Source organism: Danio rerio, chromosome 20 (genome assembly GCF_049306965.1).
Source record: "Danio rerio strain Tuebingen ecotype United States chromosome 20, GRCz12tu, whole genome shotgun sequence".
NCBI classification, from domain to species: domain Eukaryota; kingdom Metazoa; phylum Chordata; class Actinopteri; order Cypriniformes; family Danionidae; genus Danio; species Danio rerio.
The window spans coordinates 20,789,534-20,816,496 of NC_133195.1; the positions used below are offsets into that span (position 1 = coordinate 20,789,534).

The 26,963-nt window shown below is 37.5% G+C and overlaps 2 protein-coding genes across 2 annotated transcripts in view; both read right to left on the reverse strand.

Moving 5' to 3' along the window:
- Positions 1–4,884: 4,884 nt before the first annotated feature.
- On the reverse strand, positions 4,885–10,888 carry gpr132b (G protein-coupled receptor 132b). The gene is made up of 2 exons (NM_001025547.2): positions 10,533–10,888; positions 4,885–6,265 (listed from the first exon to the last, which is right to left on the reverse strand). The coding sequence occupies exons 1-2, from the start codon at positions 10,564–10,566 to the stop codon at positions 5,178–5,180; spliced, it is 1,122 nt and encodes a 373-aa protein (NP_001020718.2). The 5' UTR covers positions 10,567–10,888; the 3' UTR covers positions 4,885–5,177.
- A 2,890-nt stretch (positions 10,889–13,778) lies between these two features.
- vipas39 (VPS33B interacting protein, apical-basolateral polarity regulator, spe-39 homolog) overlaps positions 13,779–26,963 on the reverse strand; it is a 28,485-nt gene continuing 15,300 nt past the window's right edge. Inside the window, 6 exon segments of the mRNA NM_001001836.1 lie at positions 13,779–14,150; positions 14,356–14,460; positions 17,136–17,225; positions 17,303–17,479; positions 17,728–17,769; positions 22,554–22,676. Of these exon segments, the coding sequence (NP_001001836.1) occupies positions 14,130–14,150; positions 14,356–14,460; positions 17,136–17,225; positions 17,303–17,479; positions 17,728–17,769; positions 22,554–22,676 (558 nt within the window). The 3' untranslated portion in view covers positions 13,779–14,129.

The window sequence follows — 26,963 nt, forward strand, 5'->3', positions numbered from 1 at the left end:
CTGTACAAACAGAAATGAAGCTTTCATGATCATCACAGCCGGAGACAGGTGATGTTTAAAATGCGGTCAGTCAAAATATGCCATTCTGTCTCAGCCAGATGCAGAGCGCACCACAACAGGGGCGGGGTCACTGAACTGACTGTTTGCTATTGGTTGATGGCAGCTGCTGCATGCTTAATTATTCACCAGGGGAAGGGCCAATTAGGAGCTCATCTTGGTCTCATGTTAATAATTCAGGATGTTTACAGGGAAGCCAGAGGGCAGACATACCAGATGACCATGTGCATGTCTGGCTTGTAGCTTTTGCAAGACACCAAGTCCATCACATGCATTTTTACACTCAAAAGTAGGACTGAGGAAGCGTACTGCAATGATGTACTTGCTCAACATTTAATCAGGGATGGATTGAAAGTAATCAGCATTTTTCCTTTTGCTAATTGAAGGGTTTCTGACCCACTTAAAAGAGCACACAAATATGTCAACACTTTTTTTTTTCAGCAAAACAGATCACTGAAACCAACAGCTTCCGGTATATAATGCTGAAACAGCTAATTATCTGATTTAAAGCCCTCGTGTCCTCAAAAAGAAACCTTTTTTTTAATAACGGCTTTCAGTATATGCTTTCTGTTTGTCATTTTAAGATTACAGTATCTAAAGTCCATCGTGATGAGTTGATAAAACAGCTTTTTGTCTCTGTTTTATCCTAAAAAGATTATAATTTACTGGTGATTGTTTGAAAAAAATATTAGATGCAAATTGTTAGAATCTAATTTGTCAGAATCAAGCAAAATTAGTGTCACACACTAAAAAGCCACACAGTAGCCATGCAGATTATGTATATTTATGAAATACATTAAAACAGCATGACAAAAATATAAAAACACAGTATGCAACATATACATTTTAAAAATATATATAAAAAAACAAACAAAACTTAATAAAAATAATAAGTTAGTTATATACATGTTCAGGTTGTGCATTAACTTGCCAAACAACGTTTTTACAACATACATGCAGTTTAACCATGGCACAGAACATTGACAAACTGACCCACTGCATTTGTATTACAGTAAATTATTTGAGAATGCAAACAGTGAGGCTGAATGTCACTCACAGTTGATGCCTAAAATCCATTAGATGTTTTATTGCACACAAAAAGTTAATCTCTTGCCAAAACAGCAAGCTCTAATCTGATTGGCTAAATAAATAACCCTGGAGCCTTGTCCCAACTGGCATACTTATTTACTTACTCCCAGGGCCATTTATATCAAAGTTGATATTTTAGCCGCACCATTTTGGTGTTTCTTAACATCTAATTTTTACGTTAGCACAACGATCAAACACCCAATCTGGTGGACCAGGACACACACACTACAGACAATTTAGCTTACCTAGTTTACCTATAGTGCATGTCTTTGGACTGAGGGGGAAATCAGAGCACCCAGAGGAAACCCACGCAAACACGGGGAGATGCCAACTGACCCAGCAGGGGCTCGAACCAGCGACTTTCTTGCTGTGAGGCGACAGCACTACCTGTGCCACTGTGCCGCTCATCAATTCTCATCCTAAATAGTATTTAAAAATAGAATTAGTACTGTGGCGACCTCCAAAGACATGCGGTACAGGTGAAATGGGTAGGGTAAATTGTCCGTAGTGTAAGAGTGTGAATGAGAGTGTATGGATGTTTCCCAGAGATGTGTTGCGGCTGGACGGGCATCCGCTACGTAAAAACGTGCTGGATAAGTTGGCAGTTCATTCTGCTGTGGCGACCTCGGATTACTAAAGGGAGTAAGCTGACAAGAAAATGAATGTAGCTGAGGAGTATGCCAAAGGTTCCCAGATGGTACTATTTCCAGCAAAAATTCGAAGTGTAGAACCGTCCATAATCTAACTGCAAATATTGGCCACAATTGGATGTGGATTTGATTAGAACTACAAACTCAGGTAAAAAGTGTAAATAAACTATAAACATGGCAGATGCGCAAGACCTCTTAAGTAGAGAGGCTTTTGTAAAGTTGTTTGAATGACTATTAATATCTGGCCAATTTAAAGTGCCGGATTTAGCCATGTGCAATTTTTTGCTAGGGGCAGCATGGAGACCCCCGCCACACCGTCAACGAACTCTAGTACTGACTCTGAATTGATATTTATCCAAAGATGCAGGGATTCCAGACCCCTGAATGGCAGATTAACCTTCTCCTGCTTCTCCAGTAAGGTAGGTAATTACATAGGAAAGAATTGTGGATGATTTGTCGAGAGATGATTGACAGTGGACAGGGGATGTACATTAACAAAGCAACATAACGATCTGTTAACAGGGAGGTAGTATGTCCCAAAGCTTGCAAACTCTTCAATTACACACTTAAAAGTGTACACTTTTCCTTCAGAAAAAAAAGTCCATACTTGTAGTATAGTGTAATGCAAGTATGCAAATTGGGACGGAGCAAGGGTCTTTCTATACCTAGGTTATCTTGGGTTTGAAACATACTGACACAGCATCTTTTCACACTGCACACTATAAACTTTACAATATGGGTTTTCATAACCTCAGGTAAAAAGTGACACCAACCTCACCTGTGAAACATACCTTACCTAGGGTCAAAATCTGTGTTTAGAGTTGTGAAAGCCCACAGGTAAGAACAGAGTGATCATATCTGTACATCTGTTGGTAATTTTCACACAAATAATTTTACAAATAACATTTCAAGAGTTCACACTTAGCTGATGATTGATAATAAAGCGTGTTTGGCATGCTGTCCCGGGAGAGAGCCCTGAGCTTAGAATATAGTTAAAGCTCAGGTAGGTCTCGAGAACTCCGCTGCTTGTGAACGTGTTAGGAATAGCTGAGATATAAATGGCTATGAGTTTGTCTTAAGATGCTACTTTGGAATAGTCAATTTAATTATGCTTTATGTCTTTGGAAGGTGGGAGGAAACCAGAGAACCCGGAGAAAACCCACGTGAGCACGGGGAGAACATGCAAACTCTGCACAGAAACGCCAACTGGCCCGGTGAGGGGTTGAACCGGTGGTGTTCTTGCTGTTAGGCAACAGTGCTAACCACTGGGCTGCCGTGCCGCCCTATCAGGAGAAGGGGAGGAGTAGGGGTGGAAAGGGGGATTCTTTAAGACGAAGATGACTGAGGTGGAAAACTCTGGCTATTTATAGTGAGTCAGTATTCATCTGAATGGTGCAATATGAGAAGCTGATGCGGGACCAGTCATATTTAATCATAAGCACGTGATCCTCTCGAAACTAGTTTATAAATGAACCACACTTTGTTTGGCATCAGCTATTATTGTGAGATCATTGATTTCAGAGAAAGACCTTATAAAAACACCAAAGGGGGTGTCAATCTGCAAAAATAAAAATAAATCACTAGGAGAGTCCAGTACCAGAAAATCAGAGGCTGCAGATCAAACTGAGCGGAAACATTCTGGGTAAGTGTGAAATATACCAAGAAATATTTACAGAGGAAATTCACCTTTGACTTTGTTGTTGCAAGATCTGTGGCAAACCTTGAGGTTTCATTGTTGGTCTCATTAATGACCAAACTGCTAAACAATACCATGCACTCTTATCAGTCTCCTAAATTAGTGCACACAGAGCAAAAAACATTTTTGATGTCCTCATTAGATGAGGTTGTTTGGTTGGGTTCTGGTCTGGATTCGTTTTGCACTTGTGCATATTGTGGTGAGCACTGACTAAAGATGCCATCAACACCATACTTCTTCTAATCTCCTGATGGATGTCAGTTCTTAAGCTTTAATGGAGAAAGTCGACAATTTAAAAAATGCTGTAGTATGGAGCACTACAGGTTAAAAAAAACAAAAAAAAAAAACAATGGTACCCTGGAACAGCCAAATAGTGGACTTTTCTTTTTAGTGGGGTTGGAGGTTAACATTGGCCTGAACAAGGGCCATGTTATGGCCTGGCAGGCAAAAAATATTGAAGACCAATAATGCCCTCTTAATCATGTTGTTATGTTAGGCAAGCTTGTTGGGAAGGTCTCTGAATTGTTTTTGGAGCTGTGCTGACTGCTTTGTGTTGTGTAGTGATTCAAGATGGCTGTATTACACATCAATGCAATGCCTCTACATTATCCTGACTGTTAAAAGTTGTTGCTAGAGAGCATGTAGAAAATGGGGTTAATGGAGCAATTGAAAAAGTTAACAATATTTCAGGGTGATGATCTGCATGAGCAAGATAGTGCGGTACAGATCCAAACAGATAAAAAAAAAATTACCTTACAGCCATGGCTAGATTTTTTTTTCAGATAAGTTTGGAAGTCTATTCTTGATGTTGAGCAAAACGAATTACAAATAACGAAGTTACAAAATCTGACTATGTTTTCAAGTAACTAGTAAAATAGTTACTTTTTCATTTCTAAGGAATTATTTGAGTTACTTTTAAAAACCAACAATGCCAAATTTGTTGCCTGACAGCTCTCTTGTTTAGAAAAAAAATCAGCATTAGGGGCAAATGTGCCAGCCTAATCTCATAAATAAACGTAACTATTTAGGTTTTGTCAGTTTAGTGGCTAATCTGTACAAGTTCAGTCGTATGAAAATGTACAATTTTGAAATGAAGATGTAGCACCCAACCCAACCCCATAAACCCAACCATCATTGGGGGATGAGCAAATCATACTAAAGTGTATGAATGAGAAAGTTACGAATTGCCCTGAGATCGTGTTAGATGTGTTTGTGTGAAACAATGTGGATCTTAAATGTGAACATGTATTTACTCAGCTCACTTGATTCAGTATCCTTCTGTACTATTAAAATGGATAAACAGTGAAATGTAATGTCATGTTCCCTGCTGAAGAGTCATATTCAATGCTTTCACACACTCTTCTCCTTCATGTAACAGTACAGATGTGAATGTATATTTCCTTGGGCCTTAGTTTAATCAATGTTTGGTGTATAAGGGCTTTCAATTTTCTTTCCATATGCAAGTATCGTTACAACATTATTAACAAGCAAGCTAGCGCAGATGAAAAAGTAATGCAAAAGTAACGCAACACACTATTTTAGTACCACTTTTAGCAACTTTGTAACAAGTAATGCAAGATTGTTCAAAAGAAACGTTCCTCAACATTGACTGTCCTGAACGTTGCAAGGATGGTCCTCCCTGTCACACCAAGCAAACAATCCAAAAGTTCAACTCTACCATTTGATCATGCTGTCGGACAAACCGTCCTCATCTGACCGCCCTTGATCGGGAAGGGCTCTGAATTGCTTCTGGAGCTGTGCATGTTGTGCTGGCTGCTGTGTGTCGAGCGCTGACTCGAGAGGACTCTGTCACACACTGACGTTATGCCTCGTCTGATCTCCTGACGAATGTTGTTGCTGGAGAGCACGTAGAGAATGGGGTTGATGGCGCTGTTGAACGTTGACAGTCCCAATGAGATTTTGTAGGGTGTGTAGATGTGCTGTTCGAAGTGACACTTGCCTTGAAGATTGGGGAAGTGGAAGATGACGGCACGCATTAGCAAGATAATGTGATAAGGAGCAAAACAGATCAAAAACAACGCCACCACCGCCACAGCCAAATAGCGCACTTTGACTTTCTGATGGGGTTGGAGGCCCGTACTGGCCTGAACGTTGGCAAGAATGGCCCTGTTGGTGAAGATCAAGATGGCCAACGGGATACAAAATCCAATGCAAACTCTGGCATAGTTAAACCCCGTAACCAACGTTGTGCTCTGGCTTGGCTCAAAACAGCGGTGACTCCCTTCTTCTACTTGACCTTCTCGCATGATGAAGACAGGCGAGTGACCCAAGCCCACCACTATGAAGATCAAAAACGACACAAAAGCCGCGATACGTTTCTGCCGAAGACCACGAGACTCTATCGCGTAGACCACCGCCACGTAGCGGTCGATGGACACGCAGCAGAGCAGAAAGATGCTGATGTACATGTTGTTGAAGAACACAAAGCCTGTTATTTTGCAGGCCAATGAGGACCATGGCCACTCATGGTTTCGGCTTACATAAACGGTCCACATAGGCAGCGTGAAGAGGTACGTGAGGTCGCATATGGACAGGCTGAGCAGGTAGATCCCGAGGACGTTCTTACGACACACCTGGTGGAGGGTGAGATAGACGGTGGCCAAGTTGGCAGGCAGACCAATGATAAAAACCACAATGTAGAGCACCATCAGCGGGATGCGGTCCGCCTCATGGGATATTTCACAGGACGCCCGACTACTCTGGTTCATGCTGGTCATGATGCTTTGTGCAACAGTGGTTGCATGCATCATATCTGAGGAAAAAAAAAAGATGTTAGATTAAGAGATGAAATAAAATTGTATCAATGCATAATGTGTGTTAAAAAATGTGGAATTTGATGTCAAAATGGTGGTTCGGAGTTAAATCGTGATTACAAACATATTAATAATCATGGGATAAATGTCTTGATTTGTGTACAATATATAGATTACCCTCAAATGCATCTGAGGAGCTGAATAAAAAAAATTATTGATACAATTAATACGCTACACTGCAAACATTTTAAAGAGCCCCAGTTATGGATTTTTGAAAATAACCACCCATAACACAGCTCTAACACTCCATTCACACGAGGCGTCAGCGTCAACGCTTCCCATTCACTTTGAATGGGTGACGTCAGACATTGCCGAACTGCATTGTGGATCTGTTGGCACCGCTTCAGTGGTGTTGCTTGCTGTAGAGGGTAGGACTTTCTGAACTTCTCAAGTGCTGATGGAAGCATCAGCCAATCAGATCGCTGTATACAAATACACCAGTTCAGAGAGTGGCCTATTGCTGACTAATTTCATTGGCTGACGCTGCTATGACGATCGCGTCAGCCCCAACTTTAGACACGCGCTCTGTGAATTGTTGACGCTGAAGCCCCATGTGAATGGGGCATAAGTTAATGAAGGTTTAAATCTGAAAGTGCACTGTGCACCATGTTTAAAAGTATTGATTCTTTCGAGTCGACTGAGATTCATCCTTTGTTCAGATTTTTTTGCCTGAACGCATCAACGTTGATACAGGACATCGTCAAATATGATGGATTCTGTAAAATGTGAATGTGCATGTGCATCTAAGGAACCAAAGGATTGATCATTATGCGAAGATTACTATCACTGAGAGATGGAAAGACATGCAGCTGTAGGGGTTAAATTTCATATACAGTATATCAAGTGCCGTGTTTGTTCCTGTCATTTTTCTGATGATTGATACAATAACTTCACTGCAACGTGCAATTCGCTGGCAGTTTGTTATTAAAGAAACGATCAGCAAAGACTACTGATGAATGGGACTTTCTCACTAACTGTTTACAGTTTATAAGGACCAGTTTCTTCTTCCGTCAAATGCTCAGTGTCTCTCCTTCTCTCCTACATGCAAGTATGATTAAAATTGCTGTCTCGTTTTCTGTAGTTTGCAAAACATGTATGTAATTGTGTGTTTTAACTTAGAATCGCTCTGCGTGGCCTGTAAACACTAATCTATAACAGATCAGTGCTTGTACTGTATCTCTCAGGTTAAATCTGTATGGGGCTATTCACATGTTGTGTCCAAAACCATGTTAAAAACGTAAAGTTTGCTTCTTCCTTAATGCGTTTTGTGCTCAAGATCTCCTGCTGTTTGTCGTTGCTATGGCCACCATCTGCTGTTCCTATACACATGCGCAGCGAGGTCAATTTTCAAAAAAAACCCACTGTTGTTATTACTTGGGGTTAGCGTTAAGAGTAGAGTAATAGTAGATGGAATAGCCTTGTGGTTAGCACACTGACATATGGTGCAGTAGCATTTCAGGGCGTCCTGAGTTTGAATCCCAGCTCAAGGACATTTCCCGTCCCTACGAGAAGGGTCTGGCTGCAGATCTGCACTTGCACTCTTAGACTTGCACTCTCTGGCTTACACTCCCAGGACCCCACGCTTCCTCTGCAAGTGACGCCATTTATAATCGACACCCGTGTCCACTTGCATGAAAGTCCTTCAGTTAATAAACTTAAGAGTGTCACGGACGTCGCTGTTGCTATAGTTTTGTATACAGATCGTAACGAACCACGAATGCCTGTCTTTAAAACAGCTCTGCAGTACATATCATCTAGGGGTTTTTTTTCCATTTAGAGAGTCGAGACGTTCCCTTATTGAGTCAATCTCAATTGAATTTTTTAATATTTCCCAAATGATGTTTAACAGAGCAAGAAATTTTTCACAGTTTGTCACAGTGAAAGTAATATTTTTTTTCTGGAGAAAGTCTTAATTGTCTTATTTCGGCTAGAATAAAATACAAAGATAAAATAAATCAGTTATTAGAAATGAGTTATTAAAACTAGTATGTTTAGAAATGTGTTGAAAAAATCTCTTCTCTCCATTAAATAGAAATTGGGGAAAAAATAAACAGGAGGCTAATAATTCAGGGGGGCTAACAATTCTGACTTCAACTGTACATAATAAGTACATTGTTCCAATGACTAAATGTAGCTACACAGTAAGGCCATTTAATATAAAGTGGAACCAAAAATGTAAACAAAAATGACATCAAACACAAAAAGTAAATGCTCATTTTAAATAAACATTAAATAAATGTGCTGATTTGTTCTAATCAACTTGTCTACTCAAATCAACAAATTGAGCTTCAGATAATGCTTAAAGTGACCTCACTTGCTTTTCTATTTGTATATAAATTAATATCCATGTTCTTAATTTTATCTGAAAATGTATTGCTAATTCATACAGAACATGACCAATTCAACATGCACACAACTGAACTGGACGATCCAGCAGCAGAGCTTTTACATATTTCAAAGCAGTTTCCTTTTGACCTGAACAAAGACGAGCTGCAGAAGGCTAAAACCTTTCAATCTAACCACACGACACAACATGTGGTGTTTTAGTCTCTGCCCTGTCTCATTCATAGTAAAACACCCCCATTTCCCTTCATCTCCCCCAGCACAACGTACCACTCCCTACATTTGCCCCAGCTAGACAAGACAGCCACTAAAATATTCATCAAGACTCCATCATCCATGAGGAGTGGGGAAAAAAATCAAGTGCATGGGAACGTAAACGGCCAAACCACACTCATTCCTTAACTAGTTATATGAAACATTTCATAACGTCTTAACTTGAGACATTTCAGGACATTAAAATGAGTGTGAAAAGCAGTAGGGACATTTATTAAGCAAGATAAAAAGAAATTTTTTAACAGTAATGAAAGTTAAGCCACCCACATGAAGGTTTACATAACTAGCTGACTAACAGTTACTCCCTTCCTTCATTTCTCACTTTTTACATCTGGAAAAATCCCTGAAAATGCACAAGAACTGAACTATTGCACTTGACCTACTGACCGTAATCTTGAAGGTCAGTGTCAAGAAAAACATACAATAGAAACAAATGTTTGATGTTCAATTAAACTATTTATTTAAAATGAGCTGAATCAACACAATTGTTGAGTTTTGTTGTTGACAACTTATTTGTTTCAAGTTCAATCCACTCAAATTTGTAAAAACTAATGTTAACTTAATTTCTTCATGTTGTCTCAACATTGTGTGCAACCGAGCTTTTTTTTTTTACAGTGTATACAAAAAAAGGACACGTACAATAAGCTCTGAATTCATCTTGATTGTGTTCTCTGACCTCCTTATAGTCGTGAAATCACTGTGCAAGTGTAAAGACAGACACTGTGACTTCTAGATCAGATGAAAGCTTTTATTCTCTCGTCAGGTTTCATTAGTGTCGAGACACTGGCGATGCTCACTCGAGTGTTATGAGGCCTTTATTAAGAGACGCTCAAGGCCGATTCACACAAACCCAAACATGATCAGACATACAATGCTTTACACAGTTTAGATGACAGACCAATATTTTTGATGGTCTGAATTGCATTTTATTTATTAGTAATGGACTAAATGTCTAAAGACAGAAATATAATATATATGATGGATGAGTCTAAATTAAGCTGACATCTTCATTAAATATTCATGATTCCTTTGTTTGACATTAAAATCAAACCTCTTAAGTTCAATAATAATTATTAATTTTATTTGTGTTTGAAGTTTAACGCTTTAACACAGTATTTTTTTTATTTTATTTACCTCACTCCTGAAAGATATACTGCAGGGCTTGGCATGTTTATAGCCTATACACAACTTTTTCAATTTTTTTTGACGCTTAATGTTTTGAAAAATAATTCACTGTCTGTGAATTCAATGTTTTTAAATAAAAATGTGTCTATTTTAAAATTATTTAAGTTTAAGCCGTCTGACTTTGCCATTTTATTGTAAATATTTGTTACATTTGCAAACATTTTCTGAGCGGAATCTGTTTTCAACAGTATATGTTTCACTATTTTGTATCACTATTGTTTGTTTCATTTTACAGGTTTGATTTAAAGTCAGATAACTCAAATACACGTACAGACATTAGTACATGTGAAAACACACGTCCTGTTTTCAGACTGAGATTACCTGTACAAGCATAAAACCTCTCAACATCTAAGAGCAAAAGTGGCATTTCTACAAAAATTTAGCGTAAAATGGCATTGCTCTTACCTCTAAATGTTGTGAGAACACGTCCACTAACCATCCATATTCAGTGAAATTACAGCAGAGTGGAGCTAATGACGGCTCTTCAGCGCAGCGCGTGTGTTCTTTTGATGACGATCATGATGGGCAACGTGGAGTACGAGCGCACACACTTATCCAAACACCACCACGTGATCCTCGCACTTCTTCTTTTACAGAGATGAACGTGTGTTCTGAATGAATTTAAAAAGTGATAACCGCTGTGACGCAAAGTGGCCCTTTATTACCTGGAAAGATTTGAACGTGTTTGTGCGTAAAGAGGCGAGGGGACTCCGAATAGTGTATGATGATGCTCAGCCGCAGACATGCTGTCAGATAAAGGTCACATGAAACGGCAAAGTGTGTCTTTTTCATTGTCATTTTTAGAAAGAAAAATGTCAAAGACAGACTCATCCATTATAAAACATACAAGCCAAATGTTATCATAAAATTAGCTTTACACATCCTAATGGCTAAAATATAAACTTAAAATACGCTTTTAACTTAAATTAAGGTCAACCAACGATCGACCACAGAGTAAAGGGGAGGTTCTTTTTTTCTCAAAAAGTGGATTTTTTTTGCAGGTTTTGCTGGCAGTAGTGTCTTTGATTAAAGAGCTGCACTCACATCTCGTGCGTGTGCAGTACGGACGGAACGTTCCATTATTCATGAGAGCCCCCAGTTTTGAAAAGAACCAATAACATTAAAATCGTAACAGAAATAGAAAGATTTTATAACATATGCTAGAAAACGTAAAAAAGAGCTATATGATTAACATAGGCTTCTTGGCATTGGTTGGGGGCCCCTAATACCCCGGAGGCCTAAGGCGCTGTTTACATTGCTTATTGGTTAAGTCTGCCCTAAGTCTAATAATAATAAGAAGAAGAATGATAATAGAGCTTCATGTTTTTTCTAGCCTCTCTTGTAAAAAGTACATTTGATAATTCATGGATGACAATAACAGCGTAATTAATATTAAAATTAACTTAAATATGGGCTGCTTTTGGTGCTTCACACTTTTTCATTGGTAATTTTTTTGTTTCAAGAATAAGCTCCAAGATTTAGATTAAAAGTTATCTGAAAAACGTTCTCTATTTAACAACAGTAGGTCAATAGTGAAAGGTCAATTGACTTCACTTACATCAGATTCTGCATGGTCTTAAAGCCTTTGATGGTGGGTTATTTCTACAATTTATGATGGTATAGCAGTCAATATAGGATATATGGGGAAAATTTTGGACGTGTGTCAGTGGGGGGTGGGTCTTTCAAACCACACAACCCCCCCCCCCCCCCCGGATACAGGGAGTATTTATCAAACTGTCACAATTTAGAAAAAAAAGTCAAGTTATACCATTAAAACTGTTCCAATTTAAAACCCAAAGAAGAAACAAGTATCATTTCTAGTGAACTATAATTAGGCTATGTCAGTGTGTCATCTCTCTAGTGCACCTCAGATTTACACAGGCAATTATAGATAGTAGATATAGTTTTTTACGCAACAATTTTATTTATGATTTTTTTTGCTATTTCATTGCATTTTTAATGTCATTAGAAAAAACCATTTTTACAATATTAGCAATTTTTCTTAATATCTTCATTTGTAGCTCACATAAATTAAAAAAAATTAAGCTGCCAACTTTTAAAAAATGTGTAATAAATTGGCAACATCACAAATGAAACTCACAGGCTACCGTTTCTTTAGATTCAGTTCACAGTAACATTATGGCCAGTGACTAGTGTACAATGCTACTACTACCAAGCCTGTGGCCAGCCTAGTAAAAGGGGTATTACTTTTTTTTTTCTAAAAAGTGGACCAAAAATGTTTCCAAAAAATTAACAATAAAGAAATATGAAAAAAAAAAAGTTTTTTAACATACAAATGTATTACATCATATACCACTAGCACAAAATAAGAATCTGTTAAAGTTTTACATTTAAAACTGTAGCCTATTGTTATTTATTACGCAAATAGCAAACTAGCACAACTTTCCTTTTTGTTGAATTTGGCCAGTAGAATAATAAAAAAAATGATAATAAATGATATTTATTCTAGTCTCTCTTCTAAAAAAAAAGTAAATTAGAAAATTCATAGATAACAACAACAGCCCAATTAGTATTAAAATTAACTTTATTAAAAGCCAATTTTGGCGCCTTTTTATTGCTCAATTTTTGGTTATACGTGACTTCTAAAATGTTTTCTCTATTTAACAACGATACAGTATGTCAGTAGTGAAAGACCACTTCACCTACATCAGACTCGATGTTTTCTTGCACAGCTGGATGTTGGAGTCATGAAAAATAATTGCTTGCATTGAACAAAACTGATTAGATGAAGTCATCCAACAAGCGACATCCCACATTGTTGCTTCAGTCTGAAGGATTCAGTCTTGTCGAGGATTCTGCGTCTTAAAGCCTTTTTTGATTGGTTATTTATTTATTTTTTTTACAATTTATGATAGCACAGCAGTCAAAATAGGACAACTGAGCTCATGTATGGGACAAATTCTGAACCTTTGTCAGTGGGGGTGGGTCTTTCGAACCACCCGAACCCCCCTGGCTACTACCTTAAAAAAGAATAACAACCATGGTTTGCTTACGACACATAAATAAATACAATAAAAAAAAGTAGACAATCATAATATAACCATGGTCTTGCCACCCTAACCAAGGCATTTGTATTAGATCTGTGGTGGCCATAGTGTACAGTATGTGTGTGCATGTGAGAGTGTATGGGTGTTTCCCAGTACTGAATTGTAGCTGGAAGGGCATCCGCATAAAACATATGCTGGATAAGTTGGTGGTTCACTTAGCTGTGGCGACCCCTGATAAATAAAAGGACTAAGCCGAGGAAAACTGAATGAATGAAAAATAAGTTATTGGAAATTAGGAAACCCTAAAGTCTTTAGTACAATCCAGCTATGAGAGAATCCACTCATGGTTTTACATTCCACCATACTGGTCATTATGGTTTACCCATCTATATTTTTTTTCTGTACATGAAAACATTTTAAGCTGTGAATGTGACTGAATGAAAGTCCCCAGATCTTTTCAGAAGAGGAACTTCCTGGCAGCTCATGCTGTGATGCTCTATTTGTGGTTGTGAATTTACAAAAACTCTGTGGTTTACCCAACAGCCTTGACAAAGCTTCACCAATGAAAGTCAAATACAGCTTTTAAGATTCACATCTTCAGTCAGACATGTAAAGCCTGCATAAACTTCACAAAACAGCATCAGTGTTTTATATTATTTAATATAAAAAATGATGTGGAATGCTCAATAATGTACACATGGGCAAACAAAACTGAATTTCATGTTGATCACGAAAGTAACCACCAACAGCCTCCCTTGTTTCATTATGAATGTTCACCTGTAGAGTTGGCAGAAGGACACTTGGCAGTTCAATCACACTTGCGAACGAATCACTCCAGAATGACTCCTCGTGATGATTCTTTGAAATTTCTGAAGGATGTCCAGGTTTAATCCTAAAACCGTCTCCATATTGAGCAGCTTGATAGTGTGTAATATCGTCTCTGAGAGAGTTTTGACACAATACTTTTCAACCACTGCCTCATTTAAGACTTGTGTCAGTTTTTCCATCTGATTTGCTGAAGTGACAGAGAGAGGGAATACATTTCAGTTTACAGGAAGACAACACTGCATTGCAACAAATGAAGACCCTGCGGTTGACCCTGAAAACTTACTGTTAGTGTATTTCTTAAGATATCTTTTTTCCCTAAATCTACCCACACCATGTGTTTTGAAACTGTGAATCATACAGTGATTCATCGATGGCGGCTCACTTCCTCTTACCCCGTTGTTGAGGAGTTCCTGAATCTTCCTGTATTCAGGTGAGTCTCGCTCTAGCTTTTCTCTGTACACTATCAGCTGCTGTCGATCCTTTAGGTCTCTGTATGTCTGGAAGGAAAAAAAACAAAGCAAAACATGGATACAATTGATGCATCAAAGTTCACTGAAAACGAACTGAAATAAAGACTGTTTGTCAGATACATGTAGATTATTTCAGTGTTTATTTCATGCCTAAAACATGGATAAGTTACAACATGTAACAATTTGCAGTGGTCAGGAGTTAAAAATATTTCCGTCATATTTTTTCGTTCTTCGTATTCTTCGTTTTTTTAATCAGATTTGGGTTCTTAAAGGGGTAGTTCACCTAAATATGACAATTTACTCACTATTTACTCTCCATTAAGTGATTCCAAACCCTAATGAGTTTCTTTTTACTCTGTTGAACACAAATAAAGATATTCTGAAGAAAGCTAAAAACCTGTACCTTCCATAGTAGGGAAAGCTTATGCATGTAGTATGGATTTCAATGGGTACAGGTTTTTAACATTTTTCAAAATATCTTCTTTAGTGTTCAACAAAAGAAGGAAACTAATAAAGGTTTGAAAGAAGTAAATGGTGAGTAATTCTTAAGGCCCCTATCGTACACCCGGCGCAATAAGGCGCAAGATGTGTATGGTGCGAGATTTGTTGCTGTTTTTGGACCAGCACAACCCTAATTTTTACGTTTTGCATCACGTTGTTTAAACAGCAAATCCATTTGCACCACTTTGTGGACTCATGGGTGTGCCGGTCTAATGTGTTAAGGAGCATTGTTGGTGCGGTAATGTTTTGAGGAACTGAAAAAAAACTAAGTTATGCACTTAAGCATGTCCAAATGCTTGCACATTGCTTAATACACACATGATGTACAGCAATACACTATGTACACAATATGTTTATGTTAATATATATGAAAAAAATTAAACAATTAAAAATGTTAGAAAAATATTATTTTCTACAAAGACAAAAAAGCCTATTATTATATGCATATTTATATTTGTATATAAAAATATTTAGATTTGTCCATCTGTCGGGTTTTTAAGACGCATCACCATATGGGGCATGAGAACAGGATGTGTGTTTGGATATAACTCAAGTTTTTTGATGAAATTTAGAAATAGAATTTGAAAAAAATCTTTGCGCTTAACAAATGAAATTAAATATGTAGGCTAATCATACTGATCATACCGAACATGCTTTTTTTGCGTTGAGAGGCATCTTTTTTTGAATGTTTTACTAAAGGCTGCAAGGGGTTTGTGGGCTGCTTATGCGCCCTGCATGCCTTGCATTTTTGCTGTTGCGCGCCGTGCGCTTGCAGTTAAAAAAAAGTCAACTCTGAGTGAAAAAAAGCATGTTATGTCAGTCGCGTTTTTTTTCTCCAATCAAATGAAAGCAGAAGCGGGGTTTTCCCTGAGGTGACAGCAGTGTTTGTGTTGTCAAAACAACTACAGAGACTTTTGAAGATGGAGGAGAGACTTGTGGTTGCCGTTTTGAGTTATCCAGAGCTGTATGACTTCACAAATCTTAAATATCACAATATTTTTAAGTTTTGAAATTATATTAATATCAACAGCAACACTCGCGCATATTACGCAGCTGAATCAGTCGTTGGCTAGCGACATAAAAAATTAATTCTCATCAACGAAAAGGCAGTGTGGTGCGCTTCGCATTTTTGAAACGAAAAATCATGTTCGATGTGATCCCCCCCTAATAGATGTCTTCAATAGAGTGCATACAACACCGTTTCCTTATCCACGATGGTCACGTTAAAGGAGTTAGGTAAAGAGTAAAAGTAAAGAAAAAAGAAAGTAAAAAGGCCAAATGAAGGAGGCTCGTTCTTTATCCTCATGCTGCAGATTGTGAAGATTTTGAAGCGTTTTTCCACTAACAAAGTCCACCATGTAAATAATAGTAAATGTATTGTGGCGTGACGAAGCTGACTCTTAAAGGAAGTGATTTAATGCACGTAAGGCTCAAAACACAACCATAACTCATTTAGAAAATAAGCACAACCCTGTTAGACCATGTGCCATGGCGCAGACCCTATTTTTCCATCCTTAAAATAACAAAAGTGGATTCGGACAAGCCCTTATTGCTTTTGCGCCATGTGCTTCAGACTTTGCGCCTAGATCAATAAAGCAGAGCTCTTAATGTTTTGTAAACGATCCCTTTAAATATCAGTTTTTTTATTTACTATATGCTGCTTTGTGCTGATACCCAAGGGGTTTTCCTGGGTTTCTTCTTGTGTTAATGATTTTCCACTGGAGCGCCCTCTGGTCTTCGAAGTTTTACTATAAATTACACCATATTTCCCTGAGAAGACCCAGCCCTACTTCTTAATGTTTCATTGACATGTTTATAAAACACATTTTTTATTTAATGTTGATTATTAAATAAAATTTGTGCCAAGGCCAATTATCTAGAAATTCTTAATTAAAGAACCATTTTCTAGACAATAAAAAAAATATTGTCTTGTTTTCAAGAATAAACATCACAATTAAGCTTGTTTTTCCTTAAAACAAGCAAAATAGACTTCCGATAGGGTAAGAAAACTAATATTGCTTTCACTTTGAGATAACATTACTTTGCATAAATCGCTTAATTTTGACTTGTTATTTCTAAGAACAAAACAACATTTTCTACTTGTCTAGAAATAGTTTCATGAATTAGGAATTTCTGGATAACTGGACTAGAAACAAAAGAAGTCTAAGTGAGAAAAGCCTTTTACTCAAGCGTTTACTCACATTGATGATGATGTCATGGCATTTATATTTGAGCGCCACACTGAGCTTGAGTTCTGGGTCATCGATGAGGTTCACATACTCCTGCAGCACCTGCAGATCACAGCACAACAAACTGCAGTGCATGCTGGAATAGACAGAGAGGTTAATGAACATGAGTCGCTCTATACCTGCACAGGGGCACTGTTCTTTTGCAGGATGTCCACCACTCTGTGAAAGGCGATGGGAGATCTTTTTTTGGTGTAGCCCAGCCAGTTCTTGGTGTTAAACAGACTATCCACATCAAACCACGATTTCAACTTTGCTCTCGCACCAAGAGCTGTGGTAATGTACTGCTTTTCTGAAATCTGCCACAAGAACGGCATTACGTTTTATTTTTTTTTAAAAAGCTGTTACTAACTTATTTCTTTAGCGATATAAGATTAGTCACATGTTTAGACATTCTTAATTGAATTGTTTTTAAGGACTGGAAATATTATCTTAATATTATCTTATAAAGAAATTGTAATTATAACAGTATTTGTTTTAAAAGGAGAGTTAGTGTGTTTAGACTTTTGATGGGGTATAAATTGGTAGATATTTCTGTTTTTCTTACCCTGAAGGTTTTTCTAATGTTCGAAGGGCTGCTAAAAGTTCCCTGTAGAAGAAAACAAACAAGAAAAAGACTGAACATCTGGAAATATGTGGAAGTTTAATTATTTATTCATTAATTTTCCTTTGGTTTAGTCCCTTTATTCATCAGGGGTGGCCACAGTGGAATGAACTGCCAACTATTCCAGTATGTTTTAAACTGTGGATACCCTTCCAGCTGCAACCCAGTATTGGGAAAGGAAATTTACTTAACACTTTACAATATATATAAAATAAATATTCCATATTTGCAATGCCTGTTTTTTTATATATAAGTGACAGTTCACTTAAGCAGGTCGCACACCAGAAGCGCCGCTTGGCGACGCGCCGAGCAACGTCACGCAGCACCATGCATTTTAGAATTCTAAACATAGGTTTCTATCAGGATACACACACCGGCGCCGCAAGTTGGCAGCTGTCGGCGGCGCCTGGCCACGACTCAGGACGCAGTTCATTTTTCAGCCGCGCCACAGAGCGCCATCTGATTAGTTTCATGTTAAATATCATGCGAATGTGCGCGTCTGGTGTGCGATACTTTAAACTGTCATGTGCGCGCCGTGTCACGGTGCTTCTGGTGTGCGACCTGCTTCAGAAACCAACTTGGAAATAATTTTTTCTTTATTGGCATTGATTGTTTAAAATTCAAATGGCATTAACATGCCTGTATTTTAATTTCTGTAATAAATATTGCTGTCAAGCCAGGATCTTGATGGTTTATTGTGGGTTTGTTGTTTACTTGAAAAAAATCGGTGTTACAAGTTAAAAATAAATTCTAATAAAGTTATATTTTGAATTTACATAGTTTACATAATTACACATTAATTTTACATTTGAATAGCACAAATTACAGATTTTAGTCTTTTAAATGTGATTAATCGAGATTAATCACGATTAATTTTCAAAAAAATGTGATTAATTAGGTAATTAGTTTATGATTAATTAGTAAATTTTTTCAATTGATTGACAGCACTAATATATATATATATATATATATATATATAGAGAGAGAGAGAGAGAGAGAGAGAGAGAGAGAGAGAGAGAGAGAGAGAGAGAGAGAGAGAGAGAGAGAGAGACATATAGATAGATAGACAGATAGACAGATAGATAGATAGATAGATAGATAGATAGATAGATAGATAGATAGATAGATAGATAGATAGATAGATAGATAGATAGATAGATAGATAGATAGATAGATAGAAAATGGAAATTCATTCAAATTACATTGATAAAATGAAGGTTTAAAGGTTTTAGACTACATTTATAGAAATAGTTTATTGATTTTTTTTATTGAAATGTTACTTTAGTTTTGAAAACTCTAAAAGTTGTGGGAAAATATCTGCATATGAATATCTGTCTTTAATATGCTGTAACTAATCTGTAAATTTTCATGGTAACGGGTCTACACACCAACACAATGGATTTAAAATGAAACGAACACGATGTGCTTTAACTGCTGACTGTCAGCTTTAATTTGAGGGTATTTACATACAAATCAAGTGAATGCTGTAGAAATTACAACAGTTTGCATATGTGCCTCCCACTTGTTAAGGGTCCTAAAATAATTGGACAATTGGCTTCTAAGCTGTTCCATGGCCAGGTGTGTGTTATTGTCTCATTATCCCAATTACGATGAGCAGATAAAAGGTCCAGAGTGTGCTATTTGCATTTGGAATCTGATGCTGTCACCTCTTAAGATGGGAGTCAAAGAGCTGTTACTATCAGTCAAGCAAGCTATCATTAGGCTGAAAAAAACAAAACAAATCCATCAGAGAAATAGCAAAAACATCAGCCGTGGCCAAAACAACTGTTTGCAACATTCTTAAAAAGAATGAACACACTACTGAGGTCAGCAACACAAAAAGAAACAAATTCCTATGGACAGATGAGATCAATATTAATTTGTACCAGAGTGATGGGAAGAGTATGGAGAAGGAAAGGAACTGCTTATGATCCCAAATAGTGAAGCATGGTGGTAGTGTTGTCATAGTGTGAACATGTATGGCTGTCAATGGAACTGGTTCTCTTGTATTTATTAAAGATGTGACCGCTGACAAAAGCAGCAGGATGGATTCTAAAGTGTTTCAGGCAAAGTTTTCTGCTCATATTAAGCCAAATGCTTCAGAACTCATTGGACGGTGCTTCACAGTGCAGATGGTGAATGACACAAAGCATACTGCAAAAGCAACCACATAGATTTTGAAAGGAAAGAAGTGGAATGTTATGCTATGGCCAAGTCAATCACCTGATCTGAATCCGATTGAGCATGCATTTCATTTGCTGAAAACAAAACTGAAGGAAAAATGGCCCAAGGACAAGCAGGAAGTGAAGACAGTTGCTGTAGAAGCCTGGCTTTGCAGCACCAGGAACGAAACCCAGCATCTGGTGATGTCTATGCGTTCCAGACTTCAGGCTGTAATTGACTGCAAAGGATTTGCAACCAAGTAAAGCAGGTCGCACACCAGAAGCGCCGCGACACGGTGCGTACATGACAGTTTAAAGTATCACACACCAGACGCGCACATTCAAATGATATTTAACATGAAACTAATCAGATGGCGCTCTGTGGCGCGGCTGAAAAATGAACTGCGTCCTGAGCCGTCGCCGGGCGCCGCCGACAGCCGCCGACTTGCGGCGCCGGTGTGTGTATCCTGATAGAAACCTATGTTTAGAATTCTAAAATGCATGGCGCTGCGCGGCGCACGGCCGAGCGGCGCTTCTGGTGTGCAACCTGCTTAACATAAAGCGAAAGATTGATTGATGATAATTATTCTGTCCAATTACTTTTGGTCCCTTAATAAGTGGAAGGCACATATGCAAACTGTAGTATTTCCTACAGCGTTCACCTGATTTGGGTGTAAATACCATCAAATAAAGTATAGTACTCCATGGAAAACACAGTGAATAGTGACATATTGGAGTGATTACACAAAAAATATTAATTAGATGAAATATATTAATTAAATTAGGGATGCACCGATATGGATTTTTTGGCCAATACCGATAACCGATAATTCTTCAGACTTGGAGGCCGATAGCCGATATATATAGGCCGATAATTATAAATATTTCAAAATGTTATATTTTTATACAGCAAACTTCATAAAAGCAGAAACTCTGCTCTTTTGAACTGAATAGCCTATACTCAAAGCAAAAAAGCTATTATTTCAAAATGATATATTCAATTAAATAAAACCTATATTCACGATTTCACACAAATCAGCATGCAAAAAATACATTATTTCATTTTCTTCATAGCAAATTAACATGCAAATTGACTGTTGCATAAAATTAAAAAGATTAAATAACAAAATGGGATTTAATTAACAAGCAAGTTAAAAATATTTTAAATAAGATGAAAATTAAAGAGCTAAGGACTATAACCAGCTCAAATGTTCTTGAATAAAACGGGTTACAGTAATATACATGTGTACAAATATTTCATGTCCGAAAAAGCCTTTTTTAGAGGTGTTTTGACAGTTCAGAGCCACAGTACAAGTGATAAGCTAGATACAGAATGTATTATTTTAGAAAATGCGACATAAATTCATCGTATTTGGCGTTTTAGATTCTTTTGAACACATGTAGCATCGTTTCTGTGTTCGTTCTTGCTGTCAATCACGGGGAAAATGATCGATGAAAAGTTTATGATAAATCGATATGAGGGCGCAGATTTGCCCTCGGATTTTGATACAAACCTGATCATTGAGCTCAGATGACTTTATGACAAACACAGAGCAGAATATAAAGGCAGAACGTGTGGTCCGTATGCTGGATTCAGTGACCGGTGCACCTAGGCTCTCCCCTGTTGATCTGTGAAGGCTCAAGATCTATGTGTGTGTGAAGGCTGTCAGATCAATGTGTGTGCACGCATGTGGTGAAAGCTCTCGCGCGCTCTTTATAATCAATATGAATATTCCGATCAAACTGAATACAATCATCAACAACACATGGTAAGCAACGCGTTGATAATAACAAATAATTATATTAGATTAAAAACCTTCCGTAAAGTTTTTGTTTAGCGCGTCACGTGTGCAGGTCAGTTTGGTGTGTGTGTATGTGTGTGTGTGTTAAGCGAAGAGAGAGAGACAGAAAAGGAGCGCTTTTTTCGGGTCCTCGTTCATTCACCGGCTGCAACTAAAAGAATTAACCCCAAAACTAATATTATTCGGCCTTGGAGTAATAAGTAATTCTCCCTGCTATATCTAACACATCAAAGAGACAGAGCTGGAAAGGCTTTCATATGTAATGTTTTTCCTGAGGCGATTTGAAGCAAAATACACAATGGCACTCAATCAAACATATCTACAATGATAAGGATAATGGTTACTTACTGAGTTTTTAACGCACAGCAATGCCACGTGAAGAAAGGACGGACTTTGAAGGAATAATCAGTGAGGAGAGATCCATGAACAAGTCTGAACATGTTCCGCCCACGCGTGCGGGGCAACAATAACGTAATATATCGGCTTAAAGATATCGGCCAAATTTAGACATCGGATCGATAACGATAATCTTAAAAATAGCATTTATCGGCCGATAACGATATGGCCTCCGATATATCGTGAATCCCTGAATTAAATATTAATTATATTAATTTTTAATTATCATAAATTAAATGTTTGCTAAACAGCAAAACAAAGTAATGACTTCTGAAGGATTCTGAAAGATTCAGTTCAGTGTAGTGTACTTATAGAGTAAGATTATATTGTATTTTAATACTGTATGTAATGTAACACATTCAGCAAATAATCCATCATCATATCGCAGTAGTGAATCATGCGCTTGTACCTCTGGCTCTCCGTAATGGTAGAAGCAGGAGTAATACAGAGTGGTGATGATTGGCATATTAAGGATGGACGCTTTTCTGGGGAACTTTTTAAAGATGTCTGTATCTGCCTTCTTGTCACTAGCCTGAAAAAAAAAAAAAACACAGATAACACTTCAAATGCTGTGCACCTGCTGAGATAAACCCTCAGCAACAATATTCTCTTCAGGGAGGCATTTTCTCATGTATTTAGGGCTTCTTCACACATCCGGCGTCTCGTATTAACAAAGAAAAAACAAACCTACTCACACAGGAAGTGTAAATGTCCCTGCACCGTGTCCCACTAACAAAAATCAAGCTTCCATGCAGAGCTAAAATGTGTCAAATTTGACATTACAAATCTGTTTACCCACACAATATTGTACACTACATATTAGTTTATGCAGGTTACAGCAACTAAAAATGAAAGCTTTTAAGTCAATTATGAATAACATCTTCGACTTTTAATAACCAAGAAAAAAAAAACGAAGTTACAAGTTTACTTGCAAAGTAAATTAGTTTATTCAAACTAAACATCGTACTGAACAACAATTTTAAAAGCACTACAGGATACTATCAAAGAAAATTATAAGTAGCCTTATAAAAACATTAAACAATTAAAATGTTTCAAACTATAAGACATAAAACAGGCATACATATTTGTTTAGAAATTAATAAAAAAATAAAAAATAAATAAATATATATATATATATATATATATATATATATATATATATATATATATATATATATATATATATATTTTTTTTTTTTTAAAGACATGAAAACTTGTAAATATTGTAAATAAGAAAAAAAAAATAGTAACTCGTTCTTACTACAAATTCAACAGAACATACATAATTACGGTACATAATCAAATATATACTACTACAGAACCAAATAAATAATAATTCTCACTAAACAAATGAATAATTCATTATAATTTATATATGATTTATGATGAGCTAAGAATTTCATGTATGCGTGTGCATGTACACTCATGGCCACTTTATTAGGTACACCTGTCCAACTGCCCTTTAACGCAAATTTATAATCAGTCAATCACATGGCAGCAACTTAATGCATTTAGGCATGTAGAAATGTTTAAGACGATCTGCTGCAGTCCAAAAAGAGCGTCGGAATGGGGAAGAAAGGTGATTTAAGTGACTTAAAGTCCAGTGAACATGGCATGGTTGCTGGCACCAGACTGGCTGGTCTGAGTATTTCAGAAACTGCTGATCTACTGGGATTTTCATGCACAACCATCACTAGGGTTTACAGAGAATGGTCCGAAAAAGAGAAAATGTCCAGTGAGCGGCAGTTCTATGGGCGCAAATGCCTTGTTGATGCCAGAGGTCAGAGGAGAATGGCCAGACTGGTTCCAGCTGATAGAAAGGCAACAGTAACTCAAATAACCACTCATTAAAACCAAGGTATGCAAAAGAGCATCTCTGAATGCACAACACCTCCAACCTTGAGGCGGATGAGCAACAGCAGCAGAAGACCACTGGGTCCCACTGCTGTCAGCTAAGAACAGGAAACGGAGGCAACAATTTGCACAGGCTTACCAAAATTGCCCAATAGAACATTGGAAAAACGTTGCCTAGTCTGATGAGTCTCGATTTCTGCAGCGACATTCGGATGGTAGGGTCAGAATTTGGCATCAACAACATGAAAGCATGAATCCATCCTGCCTTGTATTAACGGGTTCAGGCTGGTGGTGTAATGGTGTGGAGGATATTTTCCTGGCACACTTTAAGCCCATTAGTATCATTTGAGCATCGTGTCAATGCTACAGCTTACCTGAGTATTGTTACTGACCATGTCCATCCCTTTATGACTACAGTGTTTCCATCCTCTGATGCCTACTTCAAGCACGATAACGCACCACGTCATAAAGCGTGAATCATCTCAGACTGGTTTCTTGAACATGACTTTGAGTTCACTGTACTCAAATCGCCTCCACAGTTGTCAGATCTCAATCCAGTAGAGCATCTTTGGGATGTGGTGGAATGGGAGATTCGCATCATGGATGAGCAGCCGACAAATCTGCAGCAACTATGTAATTCTATCATGTCAATATGGACCAAAATCTCTGAGGAATATTTCCAGTACCTTGTTGAATCTATGCCACAAAGGATTAAGGCAGTTTTGAAGGCAAAAGGGGGTTCAACCCAGTACTAGTAAGGTGTACCTAATAAAGTGGCCAGTGAGTGTATATACTGTGTATACAGTTGAAGTCGAACTAATTTTAAAAATATCTAATAAAATAATATGTACTGTCATCATGGCAAAGATAACAGAAGGGCTAATAATTCTGACTTCAACTGTATATACACATACACAGTTCTTAGCTCACGAATACGATTCATTTTTTGCCCTGAATCACAGCAGAAACAGGGTGTTAAAAACAGAAAATGCATGTCAGAAAATCTTTTTAAATGATTTACAAACAAAACAATTTTTATCTTAAACACCTGATGGATATAAAGTGAATCTCACATTTGCTAGAAGTTGCTCATGATAAAGCACGCTTTTCACGCGTTTCATAATCTGAGGAAACATCTGCCCTGTAACCCAATTTGAGAAAAGCCCATCCCTCTGACTTCCCTCTGTACAGAGAGACCCATCAGCCATCAACCACCCGCAGGAAAGAGGAAGAGTGCTGCGCTTAAGAGGAAATACTTCTCTACCCGCTCCGTAAGGTGAGGCGAAAACACAAAGCAGAAACCTTCGCATCAATTCTGTGACATAAGCACACTTTTCTGGCCTCCTTCTTTAATATCCACAAACGAATAAAAGTCAGTGTTTTCAAGTCATTTTGTTTCATAAAGCAGCATTTAAAACAGGGTCAGTCATTGACATATATGTAATTCCAATCATGAGTGACAGTGGTTACTATACAATTGCATATTACAGTACTCTGTACCAGTGTTTCCCAACCCTGTTTCTTAAGGCACACTAACAGTACACATCTTCAGCTTCTTCCTAATCAAACGCACCAGAATCAACTCATCAGAACATTAGAAGACACTCCAAAACCTGAAGTTAATGGATCAGATAAGGGTGACATCCAAAATATGTCCTGTTGGTGTGCCTCTAGGAACAGAGTTGGGAAACTGCTCGTACGCTACTTCTGTTGTTTCTACAGCTACATGTTTAGTCAAAAATAACTTGACACATTTGACTCAATGTGTTCACACACTGAATTATCACTGAGCATCTTTACATGCCCAAAGATCATGTAAATCAGCTTACAGAAATAACATAGGCTGCATTTACACTGCAGATCTTGATGGTCAATTCCAATTTTGTGACTGTAATTAAATTTTTTTGACTTTCATCGTCTTTTAAAAGTGACTCATATAGATTGTCTGCATTTACACAGCAGGCGCAATGATCAGGAAAAAACAGAGCAGGCCTTGACTGGCAGCTGATAATTACAGAGCGGTCTTTCTCAATTCATGTATTTAGTATGTTTGCAGGAGTAATTGTTTTATTATTATTTTGGATTTTACTATAGTTTATGACAGAAAGGTTCTCATTTGATCATTTTAATTTAATCTAGGCCTTTTTAACCCAGTAGGCTTCTTAATGTAATGTCCATGGCTTGATTTATGCATGCGATGTATGGAACAGTTTTATATTAGTTTATATTGGTTACGTGGCATGTATTATATTGGTGATGTTGCACTCTCTCTCGCTCTCTCTCTCTCTCTCTCTCTTTCTCTCTCTTCCTCTCTCTCTCTCTCTCTCTCTCTCTCTCTCTCTTGTAAATCATGCTTAAATACTTGTGCTATGTGACAAAATAAAAGCTGTTTAGTCCTTGTGTGTGAGATTTTAGGTCTGGGACTCTGCTGAAGTCTGTTCCGAAATGAAAGCGTCATTCAATCCGAACTACCTGCTTACACTGCAGACACAAGAGGAACAAATTCATATCGGATATCGGAAAATTTTCACATATGAACAAGGCCTGAATCTGATTTAAGTAAATCGAAATCCATGTGAATTTTTCCTGCAAACACATACATGGGCCATATCTGCCCATGTTACTTGAAGCATGCAGTGTTAAAGAGGCCATAATGTCTCCAAACCAAAAATTAGGCCAGACAGAGTCTGGAGACTTTTTATTATTTGTTTCATTTTTGCACAGAATTTTGTAAATAATCTGTGGATTTGTGCAGAATTATTTTCAGTATAGGAGCTTACGGTACGATAAAAATGACACTTTTTACCTTTTAAATTGTATGACTTCAATTTGACATCTTCATTTTTTTTAATCATAAATCAGCACGTGCTGAATTAATTTAGCATCTGACCACAAAACATCACCCACAGCGGAATCTTGTCCGTGTAAGTTAAACAAATGACTTAATTGCTAAACTACTGTTTTT